The sequence below is a fragment of the Tachyglossus aculeatus genome, chromosome X1 (assembly GCF_015852505.1).
Source record: "Tachyglossus aculeatus isolate mTacAcu1 chromosome X1, mTacAcu1.pri, whole genome shotgun sequence".
Taxonomy (NCBI): Eukaryota; Metazoa; Chordata; class Mammalia; order Monotremata; family Tachyglossidae; genus Tachyglossus; species Tachyglossus aculeatus.
This window is the reverse complement of record NC_052101.1, coordinates 74,672,486-74,690,445: the sequence shown is the minus strand read 5'-3', so window position 1 is coordinate 74,690,445 and position 17,960 is coordinate 74,672,486. Positions and strand designations below refer to the sequence as shown.

Genomic DNA, 17,960 nt, shown 5'->3' with positions numbered 1-17,960 from the left:
TCTCTCTTCAGGACCCCAGGGCATGGGAGAAGTGGCAGCCAAGTGGAACAGGCAGATGTCCTCAAGCTCCCACGGACCCTCCTGATCCCGTCTCCTTGCCAAAGGCTCTGAAGCGGGGCTGGAAAGAAGCGGCTCTCCTCTTCCTCCCCACGGGCCCTTTGAAAAGCTCACTCTGAGCACTGCTCCATACCTGTGGTGTTTCCTGGAAGGGGTCCGAACGAGGGCCCCTGCCCCTTCCTCAGCAGCCTATTCTCCTCCCGTGAAAATAAGTGACTGCTGCACCGGCTCTCCACAGTCTCCACTCTGCTCTCAACCAGGCAGGAGAGAGCATGCACAAGAGAATGAGAGAAACAGAGTCATTCAATCTGAGACCCCCAAACACTGCAGTCTTCTAGGAACAATTCTCAGCTTCCTTTTCCCAATAAATTCCTGGGCTCTACAGCCATAAATGACTCTGCTGGATTACCAACAGAATTTGGAGCTGAAAGAACATCGACCATCAGGGGTGAGGGACAGAGGGAGAAGGAAAGGCACTGAACTTTGAATACGCTCCCTTTACTCTTCCACCCACACCAGCTGGAAACTGGCTTGAACTGTATCCCCCACGGATGAAAGTCATTAGCCAGGCCTGGCCCCAAGCTCCACTCAACCGAGAAAACCAAAACTTCTTGGGAATTTCCAGGATCTCCCACCTGCTAAGATTGCACCGGAACCTGGGGTGAGGAGACACAGCCCTAGCTGATCCCCAGCAGCTCCCAAGGACATCCAGGTTCTTCTTGTGGTATTCTCAACCCCCAGCAGCAGCACCCTCCTGCCCCAACTCGGCAGGCTGGTTGGCCACCAGTCCAATTCAGACCACAGCTGCCTGAGAAAAGCTGGAGTGCTGCTGCCTTGTCCCCAGGCTGGCTGAGCTCCAAGCGTGTGGCCCTCAAATGTCTCCCTCGGTCACTCTCCTGTCTGTTGGACCTGAGCCAATATTCCTCTCCATTCCCCTCTCCCCCCAAGCTCTTCTCTCTAGTCTTCTGAAACTCCACCTCTCCTTCAGACTGGAGAATGGCTGGAGTATGAAAGATGGCTGCTCAACATGCACAGCCTTAGAGGGAGCAATGGTGAGGAGGGAGAAAGACCGACGGGAGGTCACTGTATATGAGCCCTGGTGCCACCCCATTGTCTCTGATATCGTGCATGCATGGCAGTCATCTTAGATGTAGGAAGAGGTCCATCTGAGAATGTTTCAGGAGGGGGCCATCTTGGTAGGGTCAGGAGGTACAGGATTTCAATCTGTAAGGCCAGTGGCTTGGGTTATGTTGGTCTGGGCCATGGCTGTGCCCCCAACCCCCACCCACCCTGGTCCAGGGGGCTGCAGGCCTTAAAACCCCTGAGTTCACCCAGCCCTGATGGGCAGGCAAGGAAACTTAACCACTTTCCCACTTTAATCATTTTAAGACTCTGATTCAATTCAGAATGTGATGGACACTGATTTCACAGTACTACACTAAGCTCTTGCTTTTGTTTGGGAAGAAAGCTTTGAACTTCTTATTGTGACGATGGTGATCAACAACAGATGTTGAACACAAGAACCAAAGCATAATTGGTCCTGGGTGAGGGAGAGGCAGGGCTGCTAAATACTGACACCTCTCCTCCCCATCTTCATTGCTGAAATAAAGGTCTCTCGCCTGGAAAGTGGAGGCGAGAGCCGTGAATATTGAGAAATGGAATCTTCTCTACTTCCAGGTCTGCACACGGGTGCCTGCTTCATTGGCAAAAGCAAGCTTACACAACTAGCCAATCTGTTAATATGTCACAGAATCAAAAGAACATAAAAGGACATCTTGAGTTGCAGCATGGTCTAGTGGATAAAGATGGACCTGGGAGTCAGAAGGACCCGGGTTCTAATCCTGGCTCTGCCACTTGTCTGCTGCATAACCTTGGGCAAGTCACTGTGCCTCAGTTACCTCATCTGTAAAATGGGGATTGAGACCACAAGCCCCACATAGGACAGGGACCATGATGATGATGATGGCATTTATCAAGCGCTTACTATGTGCCAAGCACTGTTCTAAGCACTGGGGAGTTTACAAGGTGATCAGGTTGTCTCTCAGGGGGCTCACAGTCTTAATTTCCATTTTACAGATGAGGTAACAGGCACAGAGAAGTTAAGTGACTTGCCCAAAGTCACACAGCTGACAGTTGGCAGAGCCGGGATTTGAACCCATGACCTCTGACTCCAAAGCCTGTGCTCTTTCCACTGAGCCATGCTGCTTCTCAGTGAATAAAAGGAGCAAGTCAGGGTGACAGCAGAAGGGAGTGGAAGAAAAGGGAAAGAGGGCTTAGGGAGGGACGGCCTCTTGGAGGAGATTGCCTTCAATAGAGCTTTGAAATGGGGGAGAATAATTGTCTGTCAGGTATGAAGAGAAAGGGCATTCCAGGCCAGAGGCAGGATTTGGGTGAGAGGTCAGCGGGAAGGTACACAGGACTGTGCCAGGCACTGTATTAAGCACTGGAGTAGTGTCACCCATCTCCTGGGGATGGGTTCGTTTGGCAATCAGCCAGCCAGACAGACCATGTTCAACCCGATCTGCTTGTATCCACCCCAGTGCTTAGAACAGTGCATGGCACATAGTAAGTGCATAACAAATAGCATAACTATTATTATTACTTCACTTCTCTGCACCTCAGCTACCTCACCTGTAAAAGGGGGATTAAAACTGTGACCCCCCCCCTCCTCCCTGCCCCCATTTGGGACATGGACTGTGTCCAATCTGATTAGCCTGTATCTACCCCGGCACACAGTAAGCATACCATAAAAAAACTAGATAATACCCATGTTATCAAGTAAGTCTGTCCAGCTTTACCTATTGGAAAACATTTGGGGCACCTGGCTCCTACCCATGGAAAGATAATATCAATTTGTCTTTGTCACCAAATCTTTTTGGAAGCGAAGTGAGTTGGGAAGGAGCAAAGCTATGTTTAACCTAAGTATTTTCAAGTATTAGCCTGTCCTGAAATAAATACAAAACAAAAAAACAAATACCACACATTTTAGTATTTGAGACCTTTAATCATTTCATCAGGCAACTGCTGTGCCTTCTCTCCCCAAAGCCTCCTTCTTAGAAGTTAGTAAAAAGCCTTCCATAACAGACATAAAGCAATGATGCCTTCTGAGGCTAGTGACGGTAGACAGTATGTGGTAGGGTTTAGATTTTAAAGAAAAAAATCATTCCCAAATATATAATAATTGTTGAGAAAATAACATCAGTCTCAGATTTCCAATATGGTTTTGTACAGCTGTAGTCAACTGACAAGCAACCGCTGGGTGCCCAGTTTACAGGATTTTCAAGAGGTTATTCTTCAGTTAAATAAAATACAGAAATACAGACAAGATATGGCCACACCCACTTCACTATTCTTCAGGTGTGCAAGATAAATGGAAAATTAGCAAACATCATATAGTGGCATTCATTTCAAGATTCATTTTTGAATCAACACTATTACAGTTTCATTTCTGGTCACAAATTGCATATAAACAAAGAATACTAAAATATGTCTTCTTGTAAAAAAAATACAAAGGTGACTGTTTACATCTTAATAAGGCTTTCTAGAAAGATATGAAGCGTTTTAGTGTACAAATGTAATTCCTCTTGTCCCCCAAGGAGGACTGCAGATTCGTGAAAAACACATGATCTAATCCAAAGCAAACAATTCATTTCCAATGCATAGACAGGCGCTTGCTGCCTGGGGGCAATCATCCGCCCAGCTTTTTGAGCCAGACTTGCTTCTCCCAAGTCTCTGACAAGATCTGAGAATATCCAGTCAGTACCCCCAAACACCCAAAATTGGAGCTCTCTGGGCTATCACCCATTTGAAACCGTTGCCCTTCTGCTCCTCACCCTCCCTAAAATCCCTCCCTGCTTTTCGCCCCTATACTTAAAATGACAAGTTGGCACCTCTGTTCCAGTGAGGTATCCCTTACATAACTGTAAGGTATGATCCCGCAAGGTCTTATTCGTGAGTAAAAAGACTGTATATTTCTCTAAAACTGTAGCGGTTTTATACTTGGAAGTACGTCCTCCATTGATATAAATGGAAAGCAAATGAGACCTGGGCAACCTAAGAAGGAACACAATTAAATTTGTTTTCCGCCCTTGAAAATTTAATATCGGGCTATTTACACAAGTATTGTACAGTCTGTGCCTATTTTTAAGTGGCTTCTGCTGTACCTCTTTTTGAAGCCCAAACCGCACAATCATTATGACCGATCCACATTCTGGCTTCTATGCATCATGGAACTGACCAGTCCAAAAAATGAATTGAAACAGTGAAAGACAAAAAAGACTCAGTGTCAGTCAGAAGTGAAGAAACTGAAACAAGAAATATTACTGAATCAGTTTTTGTATATATATAAAACAAAGGAGCCACAAAACAAATAATGCCACTGAAGTCATCTCAGGTAATCACAGCGAAGACGATCATATTAAAGGCCTATGTACACTTTTTCTTGTCAGAAGATTTAAACATTATAAAACAAAACCCACTCTCTTTGTGAGATTGGTAACAATTCTGGCTTGGAGAGAAGCACCCATATTATTTGGCCTAAAAGGCCCAAGCATTAAAGGACAGGGGATAATAGTTTCTCCATTTCCAAATCATGATTACATGGCTTCTCTTCTTTAGTGAGATAATAATTAAACAAAAATACAGGGGGCCAAAAAGTTATGGAATAAAAAAAGTGTAGGATCGAAAAAGTCATCTCTACTAATTAACAGCCTTGGAGCCATAAAATACCTGTTATTCATTAGTAGTGATTAATCAATAAAATATCTGGTACATTACATAAATCTGAGTCAGCCCCAAGAACAACGGCTGGGGTTGTAATGTGAAAAATGTAGGCAGAAAGGAAGGCACTAATTAGATATCAACATGATAGGACATCTTGGGTTTCTTTTTGTCTTCCTCTTTTAACCTCTGTGAATGTTCCTTTCCCCTGAGAATTAACTTGACTGGGCACAGTAGCATTAGTTTAAAAATAAATCTGCAATGCCAGCATTGCAGCATGGGATTTTACATGCTTTTGCCCCTCACAGGTCTCTCATAAGAGCACTTTTAAACATAAGTAAAAAATATAGAAATATTTATCCATTAGTCTGTATTAAAGTGGAGCCACTGTAAATTTTGGTTTAAAAAATGAGCTAAAAATTTTCAACACATTAGAATGTCTTTTGGTAATATCTCTAACTGCTTTCCATTGTTCTGCCTCAATCGTCTTTGTGAGGGTCTCTGAAATGTTTCCTATGCTTCATTGTTGAAAAATCCTGTTGATCTGAAAAATCCAAGCAGACATCATGTTTTGCCAGTTTTGAGCAGAATATCCTGCAGGTCTTCTGGCAGCGCTAAAATAATTGCTTCGATATGCATCCGTAACTTTTCCACAGTGCCAGGTTTCACAGGCAGCTGTTCACGATCAACCTGTAACTATAGAGAGAACATATAATAGTTTTTCAAATTCTCTCACTTTTCAGGAATGTTTGACATTTCTAAAATGAAAAACTTCCCATTATCTACTGATCTCATGACTTTTAGAACTTACCTTTAATACACTATTCACAAAACCCATGAAATCAGAGAACTTTCCTGCAGTCATTTGAAGGAACCAAATCTAGGATTCATTTTTTTGCTCTAAATAAGAGTAACAAGATGTGAGTTTTAGCCTACAGGGTACTAATCTTGTAATGATATACGAACTATTATAGGAAGCAGCATGACCTAGTGGAAAGAACATGGGCCTGGGAGCCGGAGGCCCTGGGTTCTAATCCCAGCTTGCTCGTGTACTTGCTGTGTGCCCTTGGGCAACTCACATAGCTTCTCTTGTGTGTCAATTCTCTCATTTGCAAAATGGAGATTCAATACCTGTTCTCCCTCCTACTTAGACCGTAAGTCCCATGAGGGACATGATTACCTTGAATCTACACCAGCACTTAGAACACTGCCTGCTGTTTTGACCTTGGGTAACTTCTCTGTGCCTAAGGTGCATCCTCTGTAAAATGGGAATTCAATACCTGTCCCCGTTGCTGCCCCTTAGACTGTGGGTCCGACATGTTTCTGGCCTAATTACCTTGTATATATCCTAGTGCTTATACAGGGCCTGGCACACAGGAAGGAATGAATACCATAATAATAATAATAATCAATCAGTCATTTATTGAGTGCTTACTGTGTGCAGGGCACTGTACTGTTTGGGAGAGTACAAACAACAATATAACAGACCCATTCCCTGCCCACCACAAGGACACAGTCTAAAGTATTACAGTCTAAGGATTATTATTATGAATATTATGTGCAAGGGTCATATGTGTTCTGGCTGAACACTGTGGTGGTGCAGTGGACTGTCCAACCAAATTCCAGAAATTTTTTGGGAAAAAAAAGGGCTTCATTGGCCTAACTTTTGTTTACATACCAGTTTACTCTTCAACTTTAATACAAGGTCCACTGTTTCTACCTCAGTATGTTTCTGGGTCCAGAGAAGCAAATCCTATAAAAGCAAGCAAGTTTCACATGATGAAATCAATCTATCAATCAATGGTATTTATTGAGTGATTACTATGTACAGAGCACTGAACTAAGCGTTTGGCAGAACGCAACAGAATTAGGGACACATTCCCTGCCCATAACGAGCTTACAGTTTTAGAGGAAGAGACAGACAGTATAAATGATAAATTTCTAATATATAATTTAAAGACCTGTACATAAGTGCTGTGGGGTTGAGGTGGGGGGGGGGTATTTTCTACTATATAATGGAAGCACTTTCAATAAAGCTTTAATTGATCTATGTTGATTCAGCAGGAGAGGATACTGAGGGGCTGGTGTGGTTATTTGAGCACAAACTTGAAAGTGGGTTAACATGAGTTTGCATGCATGTGGGCATCGATCAATCTATCATATTTATTGAGTGCTTACTGTGTGCAGAGAACTGTACTAAGTACTTGGGAAAGTACAATACAACAGAGTTGGTAGACACACTCCCACAAGGAGTTGACAATCTAGAGGGGGAGACAGACATTAATATAGATAAATAAATTACAGATATGTACATAAGTGTTGTGGGGCTGAGGGCAGGGTGAATAAAGGGTACAAATCCAAGCGCAAGGGCAACATAGAAGGAAGAGAGAATAGGGGAAATGAGGGCTTAGTCAGGGAATGCCTCATGAAGGAGATGTGATTTAATAAGCCCTTGAAGGTGGGGAAAGTGATCTTCTGTTGGATATGAATTCAGGAGAGGGAGTTCCAGGCCAGAGGGAGAACACGGGCAAGGGGTCGGCAGCAAGGTAAACAAAAGCGAGATATAGTGGTGTTACAGGAGTAAAGTGAACATGCTGGAAATCAGTGAAGTAAGGTAGGTCAGTGAATGCTTTAAAGCCAATGGTAAGGAGTTTCTGTTTGATGTGGAGGTGGATGGGCCACCACTGGAAATTCTTCAGTGGGGAAATCTGGACTGAACTTTTTTTTTTTTTTTTTTTAAAAGATCCGGGCAGCTGAGGGAAGTATAGACTGGAGTGGGGAGAGACAGGAGGTAGGGTGGTCAGTAAGGAGGCTGATGCAGTGATCAAAGTGGGATAGGATAAGAGCTTGGACCAACATGGCAGCAGTTTGGACGGAGAGGAAAGGGCAGATTTCAGTGATGCTGTGAAGGTAGAACTTACAGGATTTGGTGACAGATTGAATTTGTAGGTTGAATAAGAGAGGTGAGTTGAGGATGATTCCCTAGTTACAGGCTTGTGAGATAGGGAGGATAGTGGTGTTGTCTACAATAATGGGAAAGTCGGGGGAGAACAGGGTTTGGGTGTGAAGATGAGTTCTGTTTTGGACCTCTTTTTTAAATGGTATTTGTTAAGCGCTTATTAAGTGCCAGGCACTGTACTAAGGGCTGGGTAAAATTCAAGCATTTTGGTGGGACATCCAAGTAAATATACACCTTAAAGGCAGGAGGAAATATGAGACTGCAGAAAGGGAGAGAGATCAGGACTGGAGGTGAAGATTTGGGAATCATCTGCATAGAGATGGTAGTTGAAGCCACGGGAACGAATGAATTCTCCAAGGGAATGGGTATAGAGAGAGAATAGAAGTGGACCCACAACTGAGCCTTGAGCGACTCCCACAGTTAGGGGTTGAGAGACAGAGGAGGGGCCTGGGAAAGATCCTTAGAATGTGTGATCAGAGAGATAAGAGGAGAATTAGGAGAGGACAATGTCAGTGAAGCCAAGACTGGATAATGTTTCCACTGTCAACTCATGGCAATACTGTATCAACTCTCTCAGCAAGTCCTTGCTTACTTTTACCATTATCCTATCTCCACTTTAAAATGTTCCAAATAACAACATTTATGGCAGTCTGCCTCAAGGTTGAAATCTATAAATAAATTTAACAAGAGAAGCAGTGTGGTCTGATGGAAAGAGCACAGGTCTGGGAGTCAGAGGACCTGGGTTCTACTCTCAGCTCTGCCACTTATCTGCTGTGTGGCCTTGGACAAGTCACTGAACTTCTCTGTGTCTCAGCTTTCTCATCTGTAAAACGGGGATCCTACTTAGATTGTGAGCCCCATGTGGGACAGGGACTGTGCTCAACCTTATTATCTTTTATCTTCCCCAGTGTTTAGTGCAGTGCCTGGCACAAATTAAGTGTTTAGCAAGTACCATAATTACTACTTATTCTTTATATTTCTGAAAATGGTTTTGAGTCAAAATGTAAAATTAAATTCTGTCTATGCTCTAAGAAAAATGGCTAAACAGGAACTTGATTCCTTTATCTCAAAACCTAGAACTTTCAGAATATGGGCTGTATTTTCTATTTTTATATTAGAGTGAATTCTCCTATGATGTGTGTTTTCACCATGTGTTTTGAACATTAGGGAACATTCTCCTGACATCACATGCCCATCTATATAGAACATGATGCGATGATAGACGAAAGGGTCGTGCATGTGCATGCGGAGCCGAGTCAAGGCCTACATACTGTAATAAGAGGTTCTGAAAGAATAATTTTACCCTTTGACATTTTTTATTTACCAAAGGTGTGGGGGACAAAAAAAAGATATGGTCTAACCTCATCACAAAGAGCTTCTAAGTGTAATGCTTCCAATTTCTGCGTCATTTCCTTCTGCCGTGTCCTGAACCAGCCATCGAAGTTTGGAGATTTTAGAAAATGCCTTGAAAAGAGAAAATTTTTCATTTTGCTATTCCTCTTCCTCCTTTTCATCCCTAAATGTGCCTCAGTAAATTATGCAAAGTCCAAAACTCAGAAGCAGTGTGAAAGAAATCTGGCATTGGAGAAAAACAAATCTACTATACCACACTCACCTGTAGAGTCCTATCCAATCTCCTTTTAATCTGGAGGTTAGCTGAGGTCCTGCTTTCTCAAGTGTTTTCATAAATTCTTCTTGAAGAAATGGTCTCAACTGAGGTGGACTCTAAAAAAATGAAAAAAAACAGGTTGTCACTGGGACTTTTCAGTGGTTAAATTATAACTGTCAGACTCATCAAGTAAAAAATGGAGAACATAGGTAAATTAATGAGATAATTTAGTCCCAAACCTTCACTTTAGTCTATTTGGAAAATTAAGGATAAAGTTTTTCTTAAAATTGATTTGTCTACATAATCATCACCATCTTCTAGACTGTGAGCCCACTCTTGTGTAAGGACCATCTCTATATGTTGCCAACTTGTACTTCCCAAGCGCTTAGTACAGTGCTCTGCACACAGTAAGCGCTCAATAAATACGATTGAATGAATGAATGAATCTTCCACTTCATTTTCCAGGGAAGACCCGACTCTTACTAAAAATTGATATGACAAAATTTATACCTTCCATGGAGAAATGCTCTTCTGCAAAGGCATCAAACTTGCCACATACCGTTCCTAAATCAAACCAAAGAAAAATGATATGCAAGTGACAGGTCTCACATATTTTATGTTCCAGATTTTAACTTGCACAATATATTAACACACTTTAAAATGACTGATGATGTTCCTGGTGGCTAATCACCCTAGGAAGAGATCTGGACTCTCGGAGTCAATCAATCAATGGTATTTATTGAGCACTTACTGCATGCTGAGCACTGGACTAAGTAGTTGGGAGAATACAACACAACATAATTGGTAGGCACGTTCCCTGCCCACAACAAGCTTATAGTCTAGAGAAGCAGCATGGCTTAGTGAATACAGCCCGGGCCCGGGAGTCAGAAGGTCATGGGTTCTAATCCCGGCTTAACCACTTGTCTGCTGTGTGACCTTAGGCAAGTCACTTCACACCTCTGGGCCTCAGTTCCCTCATCTGGAAAATAGGGATTGAGAATGTGAGCCCCACATGGGACAGGGACTGTGTCCAACCCAATTTGCTTGAATCCACCCTAGCGCTTAGTACAGTGCCTGTCACAGAGTAAGTGCTTAACAAGTACCATTATTATTATTAGAGACTATCAAGCTCCTCATCAGATTCGCCTAAATCAGAGGTTTTTCAATGAGGGAAAAAGGTGGTGAAGGGAGAGAAATATGGGTATGCCTAGAATACTACATGCAGTTCTGGCTGATGCATCTTGAGATGTGCATAAAACAGAAGCAGAGAAAGTAGAGAGCAGTCAGAAAGATGAAGTAGGTTCCCTATGAGGATAGACAAAAGATTAGGACTTAGAGTCTATTACAGTTTAGCTTTGCTTGAAGCTGCAAATTTAGTAGGGAATAATTAAGGCTCTTATTAAAACAGAAAGAGACGACAGGAAAGTTAATGTCTTAAAATAAATCTGTTTCAATCGACAAGATCCGTTTGAATCGACAAGACATTTTCAATGGAAAAAGTTTTAAGAACTCTTCTGATAGATTCGTCAGCTCAGTTGTTCGTTAGTATTCTATATTTGCTAACTTACTAATGGAATGATGAAGCTCTGTGTCAGTTCCAAGAAGTAACGCCGCAGAATTGCACTTTGGGCTTCAGAAGGACGCTTCTGCTGAACACCCTGGAAAATGATTTGGGTTAATAAGTGAGAACCTATTTTTATAAAACACAACTATTTAAAATAAGAAAAAAAAGTGTTGTTGGTTCTTTTTAATGGTTTTTCTGCTTGGGAAGGGCTGCCCTGTCCTCTCCGTCCAAACAGCTACAACCTTGAGACTCAGGTACTTATCATATCCCATTACAATAATGATGGTTTTTTCACAGCCTTCACACTAGTTTCCCCAATCTCCAGTCTTTCCCATCACTATATTGCTGCCTGGACCATTTTTCAAAGAGGCCACACTTCTCAGGTCTCTCCACTCCTCAAGAGCCTTGATTAGGTAACTCTTGTCATCAAGCAGGCACTCCTGACCATTGGCTTTAAAGCAATCAGCTCTCTCCTACTTATCCAGTTTTCCCAGTACATCCTAGTTTAAGCTCTTCCTCCCAAATTAACCTCAGTGGGCCTTGTTCTTGACTTTCCCACTTCCTCTCTGAAATTCCCTCCCTCTCACATCCACCAGACCACACACAGCTCTCCCCATTTTCAAAGCCTTCCTGAAATCCCATCTCATCCGGTAGGAAAAAATACGGGCCTAGGAGTCAGAGGACCTGGGTTCTAATCCCAGCCCTGACACTTGTCTGTGGTGTGACCTTAAGTAAGTCACTTTACTTCTCTGTACGTCAGTTCCCTCATCTGCAAAACAGGGATTCAATACCTAGTCTTCCTCCTATTTAGACTGTGAGCCCCATGGGGGACCTGATTATCTTGTATCTACCCTGGTGTTTAGTACAGTGCTTGACACACAGCACTTAATATCACAGTTATTATTAGTATTATTATTAGGCTTTCCCCAATTCATTTTTTTCTTCTTTCCAGGTCATATTCCCTAACTACCACCTCAGAACTTCCACACCAAAAATGCATTTATGCACTCACACCACCTGTAGCAATTAGTCACCTATATGACTATTTTTCCTTTCTATTCTATGTGTAAATTATTTTGTTCCTGTCTCTCCCACTAGACTAAAATCCTCTTCAAGGCAGGGATAGAGTCTCTAATTACTGAACTCCCAAGCTTAGTCCAGTGCTCTGCACATAGTAGGTGCTCAATGGCTCCTCAAATCTCAAGACACCAGCTAAAATTATTTCTGTGGGATCAATTATTTTCATTTCATACTGGAACATCTGGTTCTAAGATGCTTCCTTGGTTACAAGAAAGATTATGAGGGTATTAGTCATAAGGGAGGCATGGCAACGTGAAAAATGAGCCTGGTCAATCTTCGATTCGGATTATGTTTCTGTTGATGCCATCTGGCAATGTGGTTTGAACCTCTGCTACTGCTCAACAGCAAAGCCTTGAATATTTACTGGGCCTGGCCCAGGTTGTGTGGGCAGAATCCAGGACCCTGACATTCCCTGGAACTCTTCTGGACCTTATCTTTCCCCCCAACTCCTAGCCTTCCCAAAAACCTTCCCTCATCTTCTCTTCGACCCTACTGCAGCCTCCTTGGAAGTCTAATTCAAACATTAGGCTAACCTGAGAAGAGCTGAAGCACCACTTTTACTCTGGAAGGCTGTCCCTCGGTGATTTCTGAAAGCAAAATAGATATAGAATTCCTGCTGTATGTGCTCTTTGGTCAGCCAGAGGCTAAGAACGGACTCCTTGGAGAGCCCTAAGCAAGGCTCTTGGGAACATACATTAAAAGCCCCAGTCCGTGCTCTCTGAGAGTTTGTAGTTGGATAGAAACAAATGAAACTTTTTGGGTATACTTATGAAAGCTCTGGGTTATTTAATTGATCCTTTGGAGGAACTCCAGGAAGTTTCCTGGAGTCCTCCTTTGAAGGTCTAACCCTAACCAACAGGTTGCCCTATAAGCACATAGAGCAACAAAACTCCCTCCTACTTCCACTTTACCAACAGGAGGGGAGGGAGGCAGTTAACCTGCTTAATTTGTTAATGGGAAATCACCCCTGCAGGCTCCCTCAGTTCAGTCTGTTGCTTGAAATAGAATCCCAAGGAGGCTTCAGGGGAGTCCAGATGCAATAATAATAATAATTGTGGTATTTGTTAAGTGCTTACTATGTGCCAAGCACGGCACTCAGTACTGTGGCAGATACAAGATAATCAGGTCCCACAACGGACTCACAGTCTGCCTAGGATGGAGAATAGGTATTGAGTTCTATTATAGGCAGGGATTTTCTCTCTTTGTTGCTGAACTGCCCTTCCCAAGCACTTAGTACAGTGCTCTGCACACAGTAAGTGCTCAATAAACACAACTGCATGAATGAACAAATTCAGCTGTGGACTCAGTATATCCCCTGATGCATTCTTGGGAGACTACGTTAATTAATCCTTACTAACATTTGTTAAGTGCTGACAATATTCAAAATATAGTACCAAGCCCTGGGGGAAAATAATCAATAGACATTAATTCTGACAGAGTGTCTGGTCTACCGGGCACTCACAGTATAAGAGAAGGGAAGACAGGTACGCAGGGGGAAAAAAAGTAGCAGGCTAAATTCAACCTTTCAGAAACAATAACACTACAAAAGTCCTCACTTTTTGGGAATCTAATCACTTCGGTCTTGGCTGTAATTTTCAAACCGCCACATCCTTCCCAACATTTCAGATTTCTTCCATGTTGGCAGGTGGATGGCTAAGGAACTCAGGCTGTTGTTTACAATGGGCCTTGGAGCGCCAGTGGAGAGAATTCCAGTTCACATGTCACCTGACTTTGGCTCACTTGTCATATCCACTTCAATTTCCAGTTTGACAAGAAGGATGGTGCGGCAGAGTTTTTTTTTTAATGGTATTTGTTAAGCGCTTACTATATGTCAAACACCGTTCTAAGCGCTGGGGTATGTACAAATTGATCAGGTCGGACGCAGTCCCTGTCCCACATGGGGCTCACAGTATAAGAGGGAGAACATGTACCCCCATTTTACAGTTGAGGAAACTGAGGCACAGAGAAGTGACTTGTCCAAAGTCACAGAGCAAGCAATTGGCAGAGCTGGGATTAGAACCCAGGTCCTCTGACTCCTAGGCCTATGTCCTTTCCACCAGGCCATGCTGCTTCTCATGTAGCACTGTATGCTGTTTTAACTATTATTTGCAACAACAAGGTTCAAAAACTAACATGAATATTGGTTAAGTTTGCCATTCAGATAGAAGGTAATCAAACGTGAATTTTTCACTTTGGCTAATTTTAAGTTTATTTGGAGTCCTACTAAGGGAAAATCTAGATATCTCCAATGGAGAATCTGGATTTGCTCTAACAGAAAAGCAAACAAAAATTGAGTTTGAACCTTCATATTGGTTACCTGACTTTGATGGGGAGCACCCTACGAAGCCATGACTCACCATGGGACAAGTCGGGTTTCAAAGTAAATATATTTTAAAAAATTACCTTTTGTAGCTGTTTTATGACTTCTTCATCTCGATTCAAGAATGGTTTATAAGAAGAATAGACACCTAGAAAAATTAAACAAAGACAAGGAACATTTTTAGAAAAGCCCCCACAATTAGACCTCTACTGATACAAAAGCAAGATGGGCCTAGGTTCTGAGCCTTACTGTGGGCTTGGATGGTTCCCAGACAATACTCAGAAGCAGCATGGCCTAGTGGATGGAGCACGGGCCTGAGAGTCAGAAGGACCTGGGTTCTAATCCTGGCTCAGCCTGTGTCTGCTGTGGGACCTTGGGCAAGACACTTCACTTCTCTGGGCCTCAGTTAGCTCATCTGTAAAATGGGGATGAAGACTGTGAGCCCTGTGTGGGACAGGGACTGTGTCCAACTCCTTTTGCTTGTATCCACCCCAGTACTTAGGATGGTGCCAGGTACATTGTAAGTGCTTAACAAATACCAACATCATCAATACCCTTGTCTCATGCCACAATGTCATCCCCTCCCCTCCCTTCCACCCCCTTCCACCTCCTGCTGCAGTTCCACACTCTCATAGGAGCAGAACTGCACCCAAAACGGTCCTGTCAAGGAAAGAAGAGTAGTTCTAGCCTTGCCCTTCCTGCATGTCACCAACTACCCTTCAGTCCTGCATCCATTATTCTGCTGAGAAAGGGTCAGTTGGAGTCAAAGAGAGTGGCAAGGGACACTGAGAAAGGAAAATTCAAGATGAGGGACAGACACAGAAGGCAGTGATTGGAGAGCGGGTGGAAGGAAAGAGGGACAGAAAGGCTGCAAAGCAGTTAAAAACAAAAAGCAGAGTCAATGATAAAGGCTTACATCAGTAATGGGAAGGCAGCATGGCCTAGTGAAACAAATACAGGCTTCAAAGTCAGGAGACTCAGGTTCTAGTCCCAGCTCTGCTACTGGCCTACTCTGTGACCTTGGGTAAGTTACTTAATGTCTCTGGGCCCCGGTTTCCTCATTTGTTAAAAAAAAAAACCCAAACCTGTTTTCTCTCCCTTAGGCTGTGAGCCTCACATGGGTCAGGGACTGTAGCTGATCTGCTTGGTATAATAATAATAATAACAATAATAATGGCAATATGTGCCAAGCACTGTTCTACGCGCTGGGATCTAACTCAGCTTTGAGTGCTTGGCATACAGTGAACACTTAATAAATACCATCGTCTCTAGATGAAGGATACTGAGAGGCAGAGAAAAGGGTGAATGGAAAGGGGAAATTAGGAGAGGTAACAGGAGGTGACAAAAGCAACTGAGAATGCAGAAGGCCAGAGAGGAAGATCAAAAAGTACAGAGACATGTTAATGGAAGAAGCAGACATATAGATCAACGAGAATCCAGGGACATGGGTAAGAAGAGGGAAGAGGGAAAGGGGCAGAGGGAGTGGTAAAGAGAGGGAGGCTGGGAATTACAGGACAGGAAAAATGTTAAAAACGGAAGAAAAATACAATCACCACTTAACCCAGATGGAAAAAAAAAAATCAAAGGTACTACCTGGTTTGGAATCCAAGGTCTTTAGGTTCTTCAGCTTTTTCACTTTCATTTGTTTGGGAATTTCACCTACATAAAATATTACAGCTTTAATATTTTTTCATCCTAGTTTGGTTATTATCAATTTAACAATATTAGCGAAACATATTTAAACATGAAATTACGATTATGGGTAGGAAGGACTAAAGAAACAACCCCAAAGCCTTAAAGAGTTGTTTGAGTGACCATTAGGTGTAGAGCCCTACACATTGTAAGCACGCAAATGATTCTATCAATCCATCATATTTATTAAACACTTCTTGTGGGCAGGGCACTGTACTAAGTCCTTGGGAGACTACAACGTAAGAGTCGGTCGACTCGTTAATACCAGGAACCTGGTAATGTACAATAGAAGACACAGTCCCTGTTCTTGAGGAGGTTATAATTTAATTGGGGGAGGGGAGAGAATCGCAGATACACAGTATAAAGACAATGGGAAAAGAAGGGAAAATGTAAGGTGTAACTGGTAACTAAAGCAAGAAAAAATTAGTAACTAAATGAATAAGTGGAATAAAGGCATGAGTGTTAAGGATGGCTAATGGGATGACCTGATCAGAGCAGTGGGGATTTAGATCCTTCCTCTTACTTGGTATTTATAGGCTAAACCACTGCTTTCCCCATCTTCCTCCAACACTACAGCACTTATGTATACTTTTTAAAATTATATATTATAAATTATTTATTCATAGCAATGTCTGTCTCCAACTCTAGACTGCAAGCTTGTTATGGGCAGGGAATATGTCCGCTAATTCTATAGTACTGTACCCTCCCAAGCACTTAGTACAGGGCTCTGCACATAATATGCGCTCAATAAGTGCTCACATCTCCAGGAGGACTTCCCTGATTAATAATGTCCCTTCTCCCCTGGCTTCAACCCCCTATTACACCACAACTTTGTGCGAGCCACACACTTGTGCACTTGCAACCCACTTTGGTACACATCGTATACCTTAAGCACTCCCTCACCTAAATATCTACTTTCTCCCATGCTAGACTGTAAATTCCTCAAGGGCAAGGACCATGTCTACTAACTCTATTGCATGTACTCTCCCAAGCATTTAGTACAGTGCTCCGCACAAAATAGGCGCTCAGTAAATATCGCTGATTGGTAGGGAAAGAGGAGGAGGGATCTGGGGAGGTGGGTGATGCCTGAGGAGCCTGCCTGCTCAAGGGCCTAGGGTGGGGAAGGAGATGGGGAAAACTGTAAGTAGAATTAGGGGTATGAATGCTGGCAGCTGCTGGAGGAGGAGTAATGAAGACAGCAAGACCAGAAGCTAGGATAGGAGCAGGTGTTGAAAGAGTGGGTGCAGTGAGAAAAAAAAGGGGGGAACCACCAGCAAGAGGGGCAAGGACATAAGCAGAGGATAGTCCCTTCGGTGCAATTTAGGCTATCCTGATCCACGCCCCTGCCTCTGTCCTGACTTCTCCTACAGATGGATTTCTGCCCTACAGCACATATGAGAAGCAGCGTGGCTCAGTGGAAAGAGCACGGGCTTTGGAGTCAGAGGTCATGGGTTCAAATCCCGGCTCTGCCACTTGTCAGCTGTGTGACTTTGGGCAAGTCACTTCACTTCTCTGTGCCTCAGTTACCTCATCTGTAAAATGGGGATTAAGACTGTGAGCCCCACATGGGACAACCTGATCACCTTGTAACCTCCCCAGTGCTTAGAACAGTGCTTTGCACAGAGTAAGTGCTTAATACGATTGATGATGATGATGATAAATGCCATCATTATTATTATTATATCTCACTTCTACCTTGATTACTGCATCAGTCTCCTTGCTGACCTCCCAGCCTCCTGTCTCTCCCCGCTCCAGTCCACACTTGACTCTGCTGCCCGGATTGTCTTTCTACAAAAACGTTCAGGCTGTGTTTCCCCACTCCTCGAGAGAAACTCCTTATCAGTGGCTTTAGAGCACTCAATCACTTTGCCCCCTCCTACCTTACCTCGCTGCTTTCTACTACATCCCAGCCAGCACCCTTCACTCCTCTAATGCCAACCTATTCGCTGTACCTCAATCT

General features: G+C 43.1%; 1 protein-coding gene across 1 annotated transcript in view; it reads right to left on the bottom strand.

Moving 5' to 3' along the window:
* Positions 1-3,040: 3,040 nt before the first annotated feature.
* DENND6A (DENN domain containing 6A) overlaps positions 3,041-17,960 on the bottom strand; it is a 67,667-nt gene continuing 52,747 nt past the window's right edge. The window contains exons 13-20 of the mRNA XM_038772545.1: positions 15,902-15,967; positions 14,392-14,456; positions 10,913-11,002; positions 9,855-9,908; positions 9,351-9,460; positions 9,097-9,199; positions 6,455-6,529; positions 3,041-5,472 (exon numbers count right to left, since the gene is read on the bottom strand). Of these exons, the coding sequence (XP_038628473.1) occupies positions 5,341-5,472; positions 6,455-6,529; positions 9,097-9,199; positions 9,351-9,460; positions 9,855-9,908; positions 10,913-11,002; positions 14,392-14,456; positions 15,902-15,967 (695 nt within the window). The 3' untranslated portion in view covers positions 3,041-5,340. The remainder of the gene's footprint in view (positions 5,473-6,454; positions 6,530-9,096; positions 9,200-9,350; positions 9,461-9,854; positions 9,909-10,912; positions 11,003-14,391; positions 14,457-15,901; positions 15,968-17,960) is intronic.